The 19,801-nt window shown below is 31.2% G+C and overlaps 1 protein-coding gene across 1 annotated transcript; it reads right to left on the bottom strand.

The window, feature by feature from the left end:
- Nucleotides 1–324: 324 nt before the first annotated feature.
- On the bottom strand, nucleotides 325–13,765 carry LOC106794012 (protein gooseberry-like). Its single transcript, XM_014761379.1, has 5 exons — nucleotides 13,705–13,765; nucleotides 10,827–10,965; nucleotides 10,390–10,679; nucleotides 3,024–3,440; nucleotides 325–1,349 (listed from the first exon to the last, which is right to left on the bottom strand). Exons 1-5 carry the CDS (start codon nucleotides 13,763–13,765, stop codon nucleotides 712–714), a joined length of 1,545 nt encoding a protein of 514 aa, XP_014616865.1. The 3' UTR covers nucleotides 325–711.
- Between the last annotated feature and the right edge of the window lie 6,036 nt (nucleotides 13,766–19,801).

The raw sequence follows: 19,801 nt of genomic DNA, 5'->3' as shown, positions 1-19,801 counted from the left end.
AAAAAAAAAAAAAAAAAAAAAGAAAAAAAAAACTCAACAATATATAGGTATGTGGATGCACCCATATACATATATAGATATGAGTAACGTTTCGTAAACAAAAACGATTTAATTTTTTCAATCGTCATTCGAATTAAACTATTCTATTTATTCGAATTAAACTATTCTCTACTTATTAGAATGAAAATATATTGAAAAATCACATGATTGGTTCGTTATAAGTTAAAAATGAACTACACACTGCAGGTTAAAATTAACGATTAAATATAAAAGTAGAGGGGAAAAGATACAAACAAAAAAAAAAAAATAAAGAAGAAGAAGAAAAAGATTAGAAATGAGTAAAATTAATGTGAATTAATGGAATTCGATTAAAAATTAAAGAGACAAAAGGTAAGAATTATTTTTTCCAAGTACTTTGTGAGTTATACTCTAAATATCGTTCGATAAATTGTACCAATGCAATTCTCGTGTGAATTTCAAGGTTAAAATAATTCATTTTCCGTTTCTAATGACCGCTTCCATTATATATTTCGCTTGCTAACTATGGGGATAACCGTAAAAAGTGTTACAGAAGGAGAAAAAAAAAAAAAAGATTGACAGAGAGGAAGATAAAGGATAGAAAAAAAATTGTCTAAGCAGTCTTGAACATCCATGGGCGGGGAAGGGGGAAGGGGAAGGGAAGGAGAGGGAGGGGTTAACTTTTTCTTCTTCTCAATACCAGGTGTAAAAAGGTGGTTGAGGGGTTGGTCTAGGAGGTTGTTGGAAACTCTGAGCCGAATAATGACTTGCAAAAGCTTGATGAGGATGAGCACCATGAGCAGCATGGGATTGTTGAAGTGTACTAGGTGGGCTAGATAAAGCAACTCGCGATGATGACGGAATTGGTGGTAAATTCCAAGATGATGGGGGAGGAGGATTTTCTTGAGCAGTTTGTTGTTGCTGTTGTTGCTGATGAACGGGAGATGATCCAGCGGTCATCGATAATTCGCTGTTAGACATTTGATCAGATCCAGAATTTACCGAATTAATCGAATTCGATGCCATCATTGATACCAAAGTATTTGCAGTAGTTGGTAATTGATGATTAGCAGTTAATGATGGTGGTGGTGGTGGTGGTGGTGGTTGATTTTGTTGATAAGCTGCTGCACTCGATACTGGCGTTATGGAATTAACTTGATGACTCATTTGAGATGTCGATGTTGACGTGGTAGGTGGTAACAATGTACTAGGATAAGTAACCGGTGTTGGTAAACCATAACTTGCTGCTGTTGACGATGACAATCTCGTTGGATCTGCAGCCAATTGATGAGACATGCTATTGCCGTGATGAGCCGAATAAATCTCTGGAACTATATATATATATATTATTGATTATTAAATTATAGTTGTTTCTCTCGTCCAAAAATAAAATTCTTAATAAGAAGGTATCATAGGGAATTTGGACATCAAAAAAAGAATTAGAACTTAATTTTGATAAGTTGGACGTTCATAACGGATTAAGATTTAACGAAGTGTAGATGTTTTGTGTGTGTGAATATTATAAATAAAAAGAAAAATGTATGTCTACTTAAAGAGAAAAAAAAAACGCTGAACTTTAGAGATTAAGTTGCTGAATAAGTCTCAATAAAGGGACAAGAAACGTCCAACTTATCAACAATTAAGTTCTACTTCTTTTTTTGATGTCCAAATTCCCTATGATACCTTCTTATTATTGATTATGTTTCATTTAGAGAAAGTGAAATTAAAAAATACAACGTGTCTCGTGTTTTATCATTAAATGTAAAGATCTTTCAATCAAAGATTTCTTAACAATATTATGGATATTGTCAAACCCCTCTTGACGTGACAAAGCAAATATTCAATGTGTATATGTTTATGTGTGTATGTGACGTGTCACAGAAAAGCTTAGCTTCCTTTATGGTTTTTCTCGAGATTCGCAAAATAAACGCCGAGTGTTCTGAACTGTAGTAGAGTGACTAGCGTGCTTGGATTCTTTCGATGTCCCGTAGTTGACGTTCTTCGTCAAACGACTTCCGGTAATCGTGTTAGAACAACTCGTACGGTGCCGCACAAAAAGTCTATCTGGGTGAGGACCACCTGCCGTCCTTTGACTACTTTCACGAGTCATTTTTTCTCTCTTTTCTTTCTTTTTTTTTTCTTTTTATTTTTTAATCCGCGGAATGCACGATTAGTATCGCTACGTTAAATTTATAAGAAGTTTACTTGAAATTCCTAAGAGACATAGTTGTCTACGTGTAACTCATGGATGAAAATTCCATCGTAATGTTTTTCAAGGTCGTATATATATATATATATATAAATCACAAATTCAAAAGAGTTCTTGCACGTTTTTTCTTTTTTATATATGTTTCTTTATTCAAATTTAAATCAACGCAATGAAGTGCACATTTCAATATTATATTTTCTTTTTTTATCTCATTTTTCGTATTAGAACTAGAAAAAAAGAGAATTGACCAAAAAAATCCGATAGTATTGAATCTAGGAATAAGCCAAGTCAATGCAACTCAACACTTATTATACGTAATTTAATTTTCATCATCGTTGAACCGTTTCATATAATATATATATACCTATTTATTTAATATATTATACTATAATACTATATTATATATTAATTATAATATACTTATATATTAAGGTGAACCATAAGTTCGTACACAACTGCATAACGGATTGGTTTATTGTAAAAATTTATTATGGAAATATTAATTTTAAAAAACCCACGAACTTTTGCTTCACCCTAATATAAATAAATTAAAAAAAAAAAAAAGAAACTGATGTGTGTACTTATGCACGTTAGAAGTTATTCTTCTTTAGCGTACCAAAACGAATCTAACCTTCATAACCTCAAAAATAACTTCAATTTKCSCGCGCATCGTAAATATCGACAACTTCGTGGTGTTGATTTTTCGTTCGCATCTAACTTAACTTTCCAAAACTCGCGCCAAAAGAAGTATAACTTCAAAAAATAAAAGAAAATGATATATATATGTTAAACTTACCCTGACTCGAGGTGAATGCAGTATCAGGAAGTGGTTGCCCATGAGGATGGGGATGCGAATGACTCGGTGGTACAGCAGCAGCACTACCATGAGGATGAGGTGCAGCAGGTGGATGAAGTACATAAGGTGGTGCAGGATAAGCTACGGTTCCAACGTATCCACTGGTTGCATTAGATGATAATTGTTTTCTAAGTCTTGCACGTCTGTTGCTAAACCAAACTTGAATCCTGGCTTCGGTCAATTTAGTTCTCTGTGCTAATTCCTCTCTGGTATATATGTCAGGATATTGGGTTCTCTCAAATGCACGTTCCAATTCGTCCAATTGATTGGCAGTAAAAGTTGTACGACTTCTACGTTGTTTTCTCTTCAATGCGATACCTGGCTCGCTATCGCAATCCGAACCCGAACTCGTTTTGACTAAACATCCCGATGGAACAACAGAAAGAAACCAAACAAAAAAGAGAACAAATAAAAAGATACCAAAAAATGAAGAAGAGAAAGAAAAGAAAGAAAAAAAAAAGAATAACGAGACAACGAGTGTTAATTTACAAAATTTCAATCATCATCATCATCATCATCATTTGTTTTTTTTTTCACAAATAAATTATAATATTATATTATATATCTTTATACTTATAATATATATATATATATATCAATCGTTTTTTTTTTGTTTCACATTATATATGGTAACGTTATCCAAAAATATTGTCATATAAAAAAAAAAAGGAAAAAAGGGGAAAAGAAAGAAAAAAAAAAAGGTATGGTTTAGTTTTTCGTTTCATCTCTCTCTCTCTCTCTCTCTTTCTCTCATTCTCTGTCTCATCGTGGCTAATCGTGCGACGCTCGACGTCCCGACGCCGAGACTCAACCGTGTTTAACGCGAATTCGACACAGATTCTATTCTAAGATGAAAGAGACAGAAAGAAATAAAGAGAGGGAGAGAGAGGGAGAGAGAGAAAGATAGTAAGAGGAAAGGAAGAAAAACATAAAGAGAAAGCAAAAAATAAATAAAGAAAATCCCTTTTTTTGATTTTTTAATCTTACTTAATTTTATAACACTAACTTTAAGGACTGCATCAATTTTAATCATTTCAAATTTTGTTTGTTTGTGTTGATACAACACATAAATGTATATAAAAATTAAATATTATGTTAATTTTGAATACCTTAATGAAATATACGTAAAAATAATTATTTCTCTCGTCTACTCAATTCTTCATTCAAATGATGTTTGTAAGTATTGAAAAAATAGTTAACAAAACATCCGTAAATCTAACATTACTAAAACGCAAACCAATGATTCCCAAATAAGTAAATTAAAAAATAATTAAGTCGAGTGTGTTCAAATTTTAAAAGGAAAAATGCGACAAACATTATTATTTTATTCAATTAATTATTTCTCTCGTCCCAAAAATTATATTTGTTTTGTTGTTCAAATATAACGAATCAAAAGATAACGAAGTTTAGATGTGTAGTTTTTTGAATATATTACAAGAATGTATGTTTGCTTAAATAAAAAAAAAGACGCTGAACTTTAGAAATTAAGTTGCTGAAGAAGTCCCAATAAAGGGACGAAACGTACAAATTAATCAAAACTAAGTTCTAGTTCTTTTTAATGTCCCAATTCCCTATGATACTTATTTATTAATTATTAGTTTATTTTTTGAATAAAAAAATAATAATTCATGCAATTATATATAAATATATATAAAAAAAAAAACAGAGATGATAGATTTGTAGTTTTATTTTCAAAGAGAAAGGAGAGCAAAAGATAAATAGCAAACAGGATGAAAATCAAAAGGACGGCTCTCAATCGTGACTCGTACCACACCACAGTTTAATATCGGTTGAAACGTAGCGTAGGTAAAATATAGCATGTTCGAAAGAGAGAAAGAACAACTTTTAAAATTACAAGTTTCACCTCGGCGTTTAGTCTTCGATGGTATGCAATTTTTTCTCAACTCCACGTAAGATTTCCAAGCACCGACCTGGACTGGATGGACTCCGCGATGTGGGACGTTATACGTTTTTTTTTTTTTAAATACGATAAAGAAGGAAGAAACGAGTGTATTAAATCTAATGAGTGCGTAAGAGATAAACAGAGATAGGAATACATTAACTAAAAAAAAACAAAAAACAAGAGAAAGATAACAAAAATTGAAGATTATCCATTTTTGTTGTTCTCCGAGTGTTTCTTTTTCTGTATCCCTTTGCAATCCGAAAAATCACGATATTTAAGTATTATAATATATATGCTTCAATCTTCAAGGCCAAATGATAAATGATTCCACGCGCTAATAGTTTTAATTGTAATATGGTTCATCCTTGAATAAGGCACACGCGTATATTTCATGTATATAATACAAACGATATATAGTTTTTAATTAGAAAAAATGATTTCGCAATTCGACCGCTATTAAAACTAACATAATTTTCATCGTTGCGAGTTTAATTACACACGAAAGATGTTGGATAAAACGTTTTGTCTATTTTGTGATTTTAGATAAATTTCAAATCCATTCCTTAATGAATTGTGTATATTCTATAATTTGTTTTTTTTTCTTTTCTTTTCCAACATCGATCTACGATTTAAATTTCAAATTTTCAACTCGTACACACACACACACAAATGAAATAACAAATATGTTTTTTTAAATTCGAATATTAGCACGAGAAAAATGGGGAAATTAAATCATTCAAATTTTAATCTAACAACAATATTAATATATATTCACTAATTTTGTTTTTTTTTTTTTTCTTTCTCGCACGTTCACGTCATCCGTTCGCAGTATTATTTTTACACTTTTTCTTTCATTTGATCCTTTTTTTCTTTTTTTTTTTTTAAAGACCCGACCATCGAAACGATCGACTTACACGGCTTTGACCGACCCCTCCCCCTCTCCCTGCCCCTACCCCCGTTCCCTCGATCCCTATACCTTTCTTTCTCTCTCTCACTTATTTCTCGTTGTTCCTTTCATCTTTGCCGGCCAGCAGCCTTCGAACGATCCCAAGACGGCCTTCGGACGGTACACATTTCATTTGTCTTGTCAGAAGGGTGCACACGGTAACCCCCCAAGGCGCCGACTACTCGTTGTGCCACCTTGCTAGCTAGCTAGTAGAACCCTCCAACAAACTACGGAAACAGCTTCCTTAGATTCTTTTTTTTTTTTTCTTTTTTTTCTCTTCATCTTCCTCTTTTATTTCTTATTTTTTTTGTTTTCCCCTAATTATAATATAACGCGATAGAATTGTTGTTAGACGAAATTTCGTTTCATTCGTTGCAACGAATCATGTGGCCACCCTCCCGCTGGCCCCTCTACAGCAAAACAAAATGTTCGTTTGCAAAGTGAACTTACTTTTAATATGAACAATTTTCTTATTAACGTTATTTTTTTCTTTTTTAAGAGAGAACCCAATTTGTTTTTTATACCAATTATTATAATGTTCACGTGAAATTTTCAAAAATCGTTAATAAATCGTTCATTCCATTTGTATATTACTTTGTTTTGTGGTTTTTCAACGGATAGAACAAATACGCGATGGAGAATATTATTCATGAATTCATTTATAATCACATGAATATCGTTCTCCAAAAGTTTACACTTGAAATTAATCATCCGTTTTAAAAAAAATGTTCCCGTGTTATATTATTCACGTCTTGGATTACAAATATACGATAAAATAAATCATTTCTCTGCCAAAAGAAAAACAAAAAAAACAAAAACCATGAATATATTCTAGAATTTATTTTTATATTAGAATTTTTATTTTTTATTTATAACAGTGAGGATATCTAGACTAATAAACACTAGTCTAGATTGAAACAGTTTTGTTGAGTGTTCAAATATAACGGATCAAGAGATAACGAAGTGTAGATGTATAGTGTTTTGAATATTACAAAAATGTATGTCTGCTTAAATAAAAAAGAGACGCTGAACTTTAGAGATCAAGGTAACATCTAATATCTTATAATGTATTGATCTCATGTGTGTATTTCACAATATATAAAAATAACAATAAAATAAAATAAAATTTCTGAAGAAATTGCTGAAAAAGTCCCAATAAAGGGGGACAAAACGTCCAACTTATCAAAACGAAGTTCAAGTTCTTTTGAATGTCCAAATCACACCCCCCCCCCTCCCTAAGATACCTATTTATTAATATTCTAGAAACTTGTAAGGAAAACGTGCGAACACGAAGAGTTGCGAGTGGGAGGGTGGGGTGGGGAAGGTAAGGGTTAGGGGCACACCTAGTGTGAAATTTTGAAAAAATTAATTTTTTGTGTGTGCATATTTTGATAGTCTATATCTTTAAAAAGAACATACTGAAATTTCAAATAAATATTTCAAATAGTTTTAGAGTTACAGCTTTCTAAAGAGTAGCCGGTCAGGGATTAGAAAACAATCATTTTATCTTTGAACGCGTTTTTCTCAAAACTATATTTTTCAGATTAGCTGCAATTGTAACTCGAAGAAGAATCATTCTGCTTATTTCGTATATGTTTCTCTGTACAATGACCTAAAAGTTTTACGATTGTATAAAAAATGTAATTTTGGCGGGCGAAAAATCATCAAAATTTTGAGCAAAGTTCGATATTTTTGTTAAAACTCTGCCATTTTGTTAAATTTTAATTTTTTTTTTCACAATTTTAGGTCATTGTATTAACAATACCTTCTAGATTAACAGTATTTTTTTTTATTTCATCAACAGTGAAGATCGGAATCACTGCAGCCGTTTAGGCCCTTTTTCTTTTAGTGATTTGGGAGACAGCGAATAACTCGCTGAAAATTATCTTTTTTCATTTGAAAATTTTAATGAATATTCATTAATTATGTATAAACATATCCTCTAAAATTTTCAAATACTTCATGCAGTAGTTTTCTTTAAAAAAAATTCCTAAAAATCACCTTTTTTTTAGGCGGTCACACTAGGTGTGCCCTTTAAATGAACGCGTTTGAAAGCGTATTATCTATCCCCTTTTTTTTCTTTTCTTTTCTTCCAACAGACAGATGGTCAAATTTCTTTACCGAGACTTTAGTGTCCATGAAGTAAGTAAGTAAGCAAGTAAGCAAAGAAAAAAGATAAAGATGAAAGATTAAAGAAAGAGAAAGATGGTTGGATTATTCGCGTTTGCGCGCGGGCGCGCGTACATTTACGCGTATGAGGAAGAAAACACGTGGGCATGTACAGGGCGGCAAGAAAATTACAGAGCCCCAGGCCGAACAGCTACCGACCTACCTACCTACCGACGGCACGACGGACGGTTGCTGATACTTCGACGTTCAGAACCCAGAGAACCGGTAATTTCTGAGATCGAGAAACGCGCGGCTGATTAATGCGCGAGCATTTAATTTATTCATTCACCGTTTCCAGAACTAACCACCACCACCACCATCAGAACCAACAGCACCAGCACCACCATCGTGCTGCTACTGCTGTTCCACAAGACACCAGCCTTTTTTCCCCCCCTTTTTTTTCGGGAAGAGTTTTATTGTTTTTATTCCTCTACTTCTTTTATCTTTTTCTTTTTTCATCATCATCATCATCATCATCATCTGCCTTTTTTTCTTATTTTTCATCTTCATCGTACACGTTTTCTTCTCGTGTTTCTTCTTAACGTTGGTTTAGATCCGATCATAAGATGATGATCATGTAGCTTTAACACACACAGCAATATATATATGTATATATGTATATATGTTGACCGGGAAAATTTAAATCTCGTTCTATGATAAAACTCGCAAAAGTTATCTGATAGAAATTTTTGTTAGAAAATAAGTAATCGTCGATGAGTGGAAGGAAAACCTTAATGGAATATAGGGTGTGTATGTACCACCACCTACTTATCCACTACCTACTACTATACAGAACATTCATTCGCATAGCTCGGTATCATTATAATCGAATTCTCTTGAAGGGCAGCATCTACTCGGAGAATGGATTTGCCGATTCCCACGGATCATTAATCTTGTTTACGACTCGGAGAAACAGAAAGAGAGAGAGAGAGAGAAAGAGAACGAAAAAAAAAGGTTCGCTTCTCTTTAAAGAGAAGAAGAAATCTTCCAAGAAAATTAGTCCACGGATTGAAAGATGATTGCTTAGGTGAATTTACTCCGAAAGTTACCAAAAAAAAATCTCCCAAATTTTATTCTAAACGATATATCTTTTTTTTTTTCTTTTGTTTCTCTTTTTTTTTAAATCATCGTCACTCATGTTTTATGTACAATTTTTATGTAAATCCTGTATTCGATGCACAAATTTGATTTTGATCATAAAGAGAATGAGAGGGGTTGTCTTCGGCAGGGGTTGGGGGAAGAGAAAAAATAGTTACATTTTTAAAATAGAAAACAATTGAAATATGATTTGTGTTTTTTTTTGGGTGAATCGAATTCGGAGGAAAATTTTATCGAACGATATATTATTACGCGATGTTTTTATTTTTAAAATGATATTAAAATTTTGATTGATGCGCGGGCGTGTATATATTGTATAATACATGGAATTTAATGATTATTTCAAAATTTGTCTCTTTTAGATATGCGAATTAGATTTTCTATATCGGACTTAATTTATCCCTAGATCGATTACATAGCCTAAGCGATTTCCTCGATTCTCCTTAATCACAGTCATCGAAGTTATTCAGCCGTGTCGGTCGATCAAACACGATAGATCGTGCGATCTCGATGAAGGTAATATTTAAGAACGAGAGAGACAGATAGAGAGAGAGAGAGAGAGAGAGAGAGAGAGATAATTATTTTTTACATACGTGGGTTTTAAGAAAGTTTCTTCAAAGGGGAGAAAGAAAAAAAATGTATAAAAAATATGCAAACTATTCGCGTAGAAAAAGTGAAACATTAATAATAATTATACGATATAACGAGTGGTACATTTTAAGATCGTAGTTGAAATGATTGATATTCAATAATATTATATTAAAATATGGAGAGAGAGAGAGAGAGAAAAAAGAACAAAAAAATTAGCAATAAAATAAAAAAAAACTAAAAAAAGGTTAGATATTAATTATTTAGTATTTTCTCTCGTCCAAAATTATAATTTTTAATGATAAAGGTTCATAGGAAACTTGGACATGAAAATAAGTAGAACTTAATTTAATTAAGTTAAGTCTTTTCATGTCCAAGTTACCTATGAACCTTTATCATCAAAAGTTAGATATTAATGTTAATTGTAATTAGAAGAATAACGATATTAATAATAGGAAACGACAAAATATGAATTCATTTAAACGGATTATGAGTATCCTTAACTCAATTATTAAACAAAATCACTTAAAATAATGATTAAATACGAATCATGCAAAAAAAGAAAAAAAAAGAAAAAGGATTGTATTGTTAATATAACTTACAATCACCAAGTTTGGCTTCCTCATCGTTTTCGCGACCACGTAGGAGTCTTGAAATTGCGGATACACTCGGTGCAGCAGTTCTATCGCAAACATTATCCTTGATCAAACGATCCCTTATCTCCCATGAAAATATTCCCGGATTTTCACGCCTGTATTCCTCGATTCTGGCCTCGATTTCCGGTGTTGCGACTCTCGGTTTGCTACCACCGATGACACCTGGTCTGATACTTCCGGTTTCCTGATAACGATTCAGTATCTTCGATACGCAACCGTGAGATACGCGGAGCTGCCTATCGAAGTAGTAATTCATTTTTTTTTTGTTTGTTTGTTTGTTTGTTTCGTTTAATTATTTTTAATCTATTAAAACCTAACAAAAAAATGATCATAATATTCATCGTGACGATGATGATGATTCATCAATCGAGAGAAAAATTTACCTTGATATAACGCACGGTCTTACTCCAGCCCCAGCTAATTCCACTATTTTCAATCGAATATGATTGGGCAATGGACGACCATTGATAAAAACTCCACCTAATTGATTGACACGGCCCTGTCCTGGTATAGATCCTAGATCTGTTAGATTCAATTTATAAACTAGATATAACACGTATTATACAAATTGTTTTAATGCTATAAAATATTATTTAAATACAAAATAAAAGAGTTGACAATTTTTTCAGATGCAAGTTGTTGCACCTTTTTATTATTGTTCTATTTCTTTATATATTTCTTTCTTTCTTTCATTCATTCATTCCTTTTCTTTCGCACTTTTGATACAAAAAGTAATAAGCAAGAGCATACAAAAGACTATACAATACACAATTTGACCAACGATAAGTTTAAACCAAGCTGAAGGTTTATTACTCGCAATAAATGATAGCGTATAATTTCCTTGGCTTATTTAATTTCGATTTACACGAACGTTCTTCTATACGCGACATGCTTGGCGAAATATAAGAGCGAGAGAGAAATAAATTTCTTGCTACGATCGCGCGTTCTTGCAGTTAAATCTCGGCTCACGTGTATAAGCCTTTTTAATTTAGAACACGAGTAGTAGTGCTCGTTAATCGAAAGTTATTTCCTCTCTTTCTTACCGTCTATACAGAATGAACAATGCAAATGGGTAACATTAAAAAAAAAAAATTAAAAAAAAAAGAAGTTATTATAAGTATAGAGAGAGAGAGAGAGAGAGAGAAAGAGAAAGAGAGAATCGATGAAAAGAATCAAAATGAAATTAATTCGATCATTCGAATGTGTGTGTGCAAGATTGTATAAATAATAAATTAATCGAATAAATACAAAATGATAAAATCATTGATAAGATTATTTGATCATCGAGTCCACGATTCTGTTTGAATTGTTAACGAGATTTTATTGTTGTTTTTTTTTTTTAATTTATCGAGCATATCGGATAAATGTGTGTGTACCAATTCTAAGAAAAAAACTTATAGTTGCATTGAACGGAAAAGTTTCATCTCTCAATGACAATCACCGAACGAAAAGTCTGATCATCGATGCGAAACCGTAACGAGAAAAAAAGATCAATCTTTCTTCGTGATAGATCTTTTCTATATATATTTATTCATCCAGAATCACATACCGTTGCATTGATCATTAGTCGATACAAAAAAGTTTTCTCGAATGTCGAAAGAAAAAAAAAAATTCAAATGAAGGAAGAAGACCTTCGCGATTATAACACGCACACGTATATACCCACCCACGCACACACATACACACGTCCACGCAAATTGTATTGTTCCATATATTTGTTAAATTATTTTCCATAAGATCAAAAGAGTATCGCGTCAAATATTTATTAAACTTTATTCATTTATTCGCGTATAATATAATCAAATTGAAAAATGGGAAACTAAGTTTATTGTAATAAATAAATAATATTAATTCGTATATATATATTATGGAATATTTGTATGTTTCTTAAGAAAAAAATCATTCAACTTTATTCTCGCGTTTACGTGGAAAACAATATTAAGTTATTTCGATGAATGCAGTCAGTATCTTTCCGATTAGGCGAGTCGTACCTTAAAATGATTAAATATACTGCACGGGGGAGGAGGATAAAGTAATAAAGAAAAAAGAAATAATAATAATAATAATGAGGGAAAAACGTCGATGATACATTAATAAAACTATGAACGATTACATAAGGAAAGTTATGCATGCATCATTTTCATTCAACGTTAATCGATAAAATTTTGATCGGAACTGCGCGTTTTATTTATTATATTCGATTATTTTATTAATTTTCCATCCATTTATTTGTCAATTAAACTTTTTCTTTCAATTCTCATTCTACTCGACTAATGTATAAGCTACTTTATTGTGATTTTTATATGTTTTTGAATATGTCGATCGATTTTAATTATCGTTCATTTTTTTTTTTTTTCTTAATGCAACTTTTGCAAATGTTTTTTCTTTGTTTTTCTTGGTATATTATTCAAATGCGGTAATTACCCGTGTATCGTTGAGACAGAGATTAATGATATTAATCAATTTTACCTTAGCACACTTAGAAAGGAATTAGATGACGAATCTCAATAAAAAGAAAATAAAAAACAAGCTACAATAATTTTTTAAATAAATTTCATGAAATCGTTGTCTTGCACGAGATTATTGCTAAATTATTACTTTCTAGTTCTCCATATTCCAACATTTCTATATGAAAGAAAGAAAGAAAAAATCATTTATAACTTAGAAACTCAACTTTTTTTCCGATTGTTCTAAAATTTTTGTTTTTTTTTTTTAACTTATCTTCGTGACCAAAATTTTGTCGAATTTCGAAAGAATATATCGAATAAACTGTTATCGGATTGGTCGTATTATTTTCCAACTATACCGTCCGACGGTAAAATTACGAATTCTCTTATTGCACCATAAGTCTCGATTATTTATAATCATTTTGTTATTTCGCATATCATTTTTATTCGCATTGGTAAAACAATTTTCTTAAATTTTTTCATCAAATCGAATATATTTTCAACAAACAAATTATATATATATATATATAAAAAAAAACACTAACTGCAAATATAATTCGACGATATTTATTAATTAGAAGAATTATATGTTTCCAGGAAAAAAATAGAAGATAAATCATTGTTTTAGAAATACGATAGTAATCATCTTACTATGTAATTTTATGACAGTTATCGACACAATCTTTCGAAATTCAAATAAGATTGAAGATAAAATGTAGCCGTTTTCAGCAACAACAAAAATATATAAAGAACATAATGAAAAATAAAAAACAAGGATACTCAAATCTACGTTTCCTAGAGAAGAGACATGCACCTTGGAAAGGGTATCCAGTAAAACAGGGTCGCATCATCGAAAAATTAGTGGTAACCGTCATTTCAAGTAGTCACCACTAATTGAACTACTCCGTCCACTAAATCTGCAATGAACACTATTATTAATCCACTTCACCGAATTATTTTAACGATCGTCGTAATTTTTGTTCCTCTTATATACCGCGATTACTTCATTTAAAAATGATCTCGTAAAAGACGTAACGAATTTCAAACGTAACGCACCATTTGAATGAACACAGTTTTAAATTCACAATAAAATTATCAAACAAAATAATGTGTCACTCGTCTCTTATATATATATATATCAATTTATTATATTATTATTATCATTATTTAAATATTATAATCACTCGAGTTGTGTTGTTTTAAAATCACATAATCCAATTTCGCATAACATAGAAGATCTCGAAAAGTTTTCATAAGACTGCTAAGATTTTAAATCATTTTGAATAAACATTAACCGTTATAGAATTAAATATCGACAAATCCATAAACAATAACACTATAGAAATACTCTGATCGGCTTTCTGATCTTGACTAAGCTCCCTCGTCTACGATGAAGTCAAGTAACTAAGGATTGGCCACTCCTACCGAACTTCCTAAAAATCCTTTACCCCTACCCCATAAAGCCAACCTTTATAAGAACAAGTGGGGAAACATCGACAAGGTGGAATCCCAAAGTCTACTACTACATTGTGAAACATCCAAGCAGATACTTAGGAGTAGGCGTAGCGAGTGTTACCAACCAACGAACACCAATCATCGTCCGAGTTTATTGCCAATAGGCCACGCCTCCGACTTACATTAGAGACGACTTCTCTTCCAGAAGAGTATTATAGAATCTATCTATCTATCTATCTATCTATCTATCTCTCTTTATTCTTTTAATACGAATAAGTATTTCTTTTTTTATCGACTACTCGAATAAATGGAAAAACAAGAAGATATAATTACGTTTGTAATATTTACGAATGGCATCTCGTTTTTTTGATTATTAGGCTGAACCATAAGTTCGTGCATTTATTGTGTTTGTTCAAAGAGTTCATATTTTGTTTGCTATCAATAAAATTACTTTATATGCGAGTGAAATGTTAATTTAATAATGCACGAATTCATTGACAAGAAATTAGACAAGAAATTTTGTTCAGTTATCTATAGGATATTGTAAACAGTCGTTTTACTCTGAGAAAAGTATTGTTATATTATATATGTTGATTTGTTCATTGAATTATAATATTCTTGTTTTATTTTGTGAAATGTGTGAATATATACTTAAAGCGTTGTAAATAGCGTTAACTTTTGATTAATCGTAAAATCTAGAAGATATATCGATGAGAATAATTTCAAACAGAATTATGTAATATCGAATAATATAATTTATTCAATTATTTCTCAAATACTAATGAAATTAATTTTTGTTGGTAAGATAGTAAAAATAATCTGAGTTAACTCTTTATTCTCTCTTCTAGATCGTCATAATCACAAACAAAACAAAACGTAACTTCATTTTATCGTCGCATCAATTTGTACAACACACAACCAGATATTAAGAATAATCAAAATGTTTTAACAACATTACTTTTCGAAGGATTAATATAAAAGTAGCCGAGTCAAGTATTATAATAATGTTAACATGAATCTAATACTCGAATACTTAAGTATACTATCTAGAGACACATAAATTATAAATAAAACCTAATAAAATTTAAAGAACGCGCGAATATTTCGTAATACGATTTATCTTTTTGTTCATTTAGACTTTTTTACACATCAGCAAGAACAATTTTAGAACGGTTTTGAAACTAAGTGAGAAAGAATAAATCATTTATGCGTTTTCGTAATCACGAGGCATGCCCGTTCACGCATGATCGCGGATTACGAATAGGTCCTCTTTGTTTTTTCCCTCTAACACCTCCCCCTCCTCCTTTCCTCACCTTCCCACCAAACAACATTTTCTACTAAAAGCCTGTTGATGATGATTCTTCGTCGTCGTCGTCGAGGAAATGACGATGCACGTGTAGACAGGATACGAAATGAAAGCAATCGTACCCGTCGACTGGAAATACCCTAATGAATTTCGAAAAGTTTCTAGAAAAGCGTAATTATTTCTAACTTAAAGAAAAAAAACAAAAACAAAAAAAAAAGAACAGAAAAAAACAAATTAAAAAATTAACCGGAACATCGTACGATTTTTCAAAGATGATCATCCTATTCGTAAAAAAATTTTTATCGACAAATTCGACGTATCTTTTTTTCGAAAATTAAACAAAATATAACAAATAATATTATTTCAACATTATAATACTGTGTTTATAATAATAAACGTTAATTATACGACCGAGTGACAATAAAATGGATAAATGAAAAAAAAAAAAATACATGTGACTTTTAAATTATAAGTATCATCAAAGTGATGGTTAACTTATCTCGAATAATCACGTATTTATTGAAACCCATAGTTCAATTCAATATTCCAACCATTCCGTGAAATTATGGTTTCCCCCTTATGAATTCAGAAATGATTCCAAACTGATGTCCTATCCTGTGTCATAGAAACGACAAAAAAGAAACGTAAGGAAGAAATAGATAAATAAGAGGAAGATATTAGATAGTTCAAAGGGAAACCATTGATGTTCCATAATTATTAAATTTGCCAGAAAATGTCTATATCTTAAAGTATGGTTTTCCATGTTGGATAAAAATGATTTGATAGAAGATGAATAATGTCACAGATTATTCTTAGGATGAATAACTTTGAAAGACTATCAAATATGTGTTCATTCGTATCTTTTCTTCTTCTTCTTCTTCTTCTTCCTCCACTTCAACGTTTACAAAAAAAAAAGATGACAGAATATCTTACAATGAGATGAAAGAATAGTATGATGTTGAAAGGACTTTAGAAATATACGTTAAAAATTGACGCAAACTATAGGAAATGTTTTATTCGATGGTGTCCTCTCTTTTTCAAAATAATCTTTTCTAAAGTAAGCATCCCGTTGCGAAATTCGACAAAACAAGCTCCTTAATGTCTTTATGGGACTACAGGACTCATTCGAAACATTTCAAAAAGAGTATCTTGAATTTGAACGCAAATCAACCAAAAGCGACCACTTTTTACCAGTTAGTAGCACCGTCGGAAGACCATGGGTATCATTCATGCTGTAGAAAATTATTTTCTTATTTTTCTTCTTCTCGCTATACTTCTCTTCCATCATCTCATTTATCTTCCCTATCTCCTTTTTTTCTCTTTTATTTTTTTCAAGGCCAAAACTTCTTTTCCATTCTATTTCTTTTATTGACTAAAAATCGTCAATGTCAATCTCGCGTTTTGTCAAGAAAACTTATCGACCAATAGAAACGACTAAGAGGTCTCTTACATTTTCCTTTTATTCGGTTAAAATACGAAAAAGAAAAAAAAGAAAGGAAGGATTCATATATTAAAATATCTAAGTAGAATATAATAACAGAATTAAACTAAAACCAAGATATCTAAGTAAAATGTTTGTTTTTTGAATACAAATTGTATATTTTAAAATAATAGAAAGATTTTGAATCGAAAATATGAACATAAATCATTTAATAAATCATGTACAATAGCAAATATTTGAAATAATAAACAAGTTACATAAGTAGCATTTAGTAAATCACTCCACATACGAATGTTGATTAAATCAAAATCCAATTAACTTTTGATTAACCCGAGTATACGAGAAAAAAACGAAACAAACAAAAATAAGGTGTGAAAAATGTAAAAAAGTATACGTGAAACGATCTATTAAAAAAAAAAAAAAAATAAAAGAGAGAATAAAGGGAGGATTACCGGTCAAACGAATGCAAATTATTTTCGAGAGTTTGATACCCGCCCACCGAAGAAAATGCAATTTCAAAATATCTTCGTAAACTGTCAGGTCGTAAATAATCGACTTGGCATCGATAGTACTATACCCCTAAATACAAAAAAAAAAAAATGAACCCTCTCAATCTCCATTTCCTTCCGTTCTCATAATCTTTATCAACTTTCCTCCTTTCGTAACAGGAAAGTACAATATTATAACCATAGAGATAAAGCATCATAAATATCCGGTTTTACCATAATGGATGTTCGTAAAACGGTTAATCATTTTCTATAGCTTTTCTTTTCTTTTCTTTTCTTTTTTTTTTTGTTTTTTTTTTTGTCACTTCACGAGACACTTTTGGTCTAGCGTAACCGATCGCGGAAAATTTGAATTTTAGTGTCAAACCGTGTGTTTCTTATTCAAACAATATAACCTATCCAACTTCCACAAAGCGTATAATGTTTCATACAATATTCACTTAATCCGTATAAACCTTGTCGAATTGAATAATTAGAAAAACATAGGATGACAATGAAAGAAAATAATAAGTATATGGTTAACCAAAAATAAAAATAACAAACGAACAAACAAACGTACGTTTAAAACGGCAGAAAATCGTTTCCATCGAAAGAGGAAAGGAAGAATATTTTTTGTTTTTTTTTTTTCTTTTTAAGCAAAATAAATGTATGCACCTTCGATCGAATAAAATCTCTGTCGTCACTTTGGTAACACGCCGAAAATAAAATTTCAAAGGGAAAAAACGAACGCACCATGCGCCGCACTTATAAACTGACCTTCCTAATTTTTTTCTTTCTTTCTTTTTTTTTGTATATTTTCATTATTATTTCTCGTTTTTGTATTTTTTTTTTTTTTTGTATTCTTAATGTACTGATAGCTTTCAACTTCCCGCCAGGATACCAAGAAAGTTACCACCACCACCACTACCCCATGAAAGATGCTGACGGGTTGTCAGCGGGTAGTCTCAGGGCTTCCCTTCCTTCATTCCTTCGACTCCTGGAACTTTTCGATCTTATGGCAAAAGAACACAAAATCATTCGAAGTTTGTAGTATCTCGGAGGTAGTTTCGGTCGGTCACATTAAAGCTTGACTTTTGGCCAAAGTTCTTGTCACCTGAGAAGAAACGAAAAGGTTCACCGTCGTAAACCTCGCGCCAATAACCCACCCCACCCACCCACCTTCCTTCTTCTTTCTTTTTTTCTTTCTTCCTATCTGTCTGTCCCCGTCTGGCTATCTTTTTCTTATTCTTCGAAAATAGAAGTAAAAGTAAGCGAAAAACCTTCGCGAATGAATGGGAACGTCCCAAAAAGAAGGAAGCTTGAAGATGAATCTTTCCATTTCGGGATACCTCGTAAATATCAAATTACGAGACAGGAATAGAGTTTTCTTGAAAGAATAAAGAAGAAGACAAAAAAGAAAAATACAAAAGAGAAGAGGGAAGAATCATGATTGTTATAAATACCTAATTCGTTAAATTATAATAACGAATTTATTTTCCGACACGGATCATTTAAATTTATTAATACTTAACGATTGATTTTATTGTTGTTGTTGTTGTTACTTGCATTATTATTGCATTATTTGGTTGAATTAATTTCTTGATATTTTTTCTCTTTTAACGGAACATTATCTCTATCTCTATCTTTCTCTCTCTCTCTTTAACTCTTTCATTCTTTCTTTTTCTCACGTTTATGGACATCTTGAGATTTGTTATGGAGACACCTTCGGGCGTGCCACGAAAATCGACCGTTTAATTGTCGCTCGAGGGATTGTGTTCTCGAGAATGGATCATGGACCCTTCTTCCTCTTTCTTTTTCTTAAAGAGAGAACATGAGTATGGTTTTACGTATTACACGATTACGACTACAACACTACCCATGACTTGACTTTTATTATCAACGAGAGATGTTTTAACATTTCATAATACTTTTGTTTTCATTTTTTTTTTATGAGATTTTTTAGAATTATTATTGAATTTTTTAAAAAACCTACAAATTTCAACTAAATCTAATATATTTTTTTTCTTATAAATTGTTTATATATCTCATTTATATGTCAAGTAAATCGGAAAAGTTATTATGATTTATGGAATTACTCGAAAGAATAATAATTAATAATAATATTTTATCTAATCAGAAATTTGGCTTAATTTTCGACAAAAACATATTTCAAATAATTTACACGCACACAAGGTGTAAGTATTAAATAAAGTAATTTACGAGT

Source organism: Polistes canadensis, unplaced genomic scaffold (genome assembly GCF_001313835.1).
Source record: "Polistes canadensis isolate GaletaPanama2010 unplaced genomic scaffold, ASM131383v1 scaffold_21, whole genome shotgun sequence".
In the NCBI taxonomy this organism is placed as follows: Eukaryota; Metazoa; Arthropoda; class Insecta; order Hymenoptera; family Vespidae; genus Polistes; species Polistes canadensis.
Note: the sequence above shows the minus strand (reverse complement) of the source record. Positions and strands in the feature narration are given on the sequence as shown.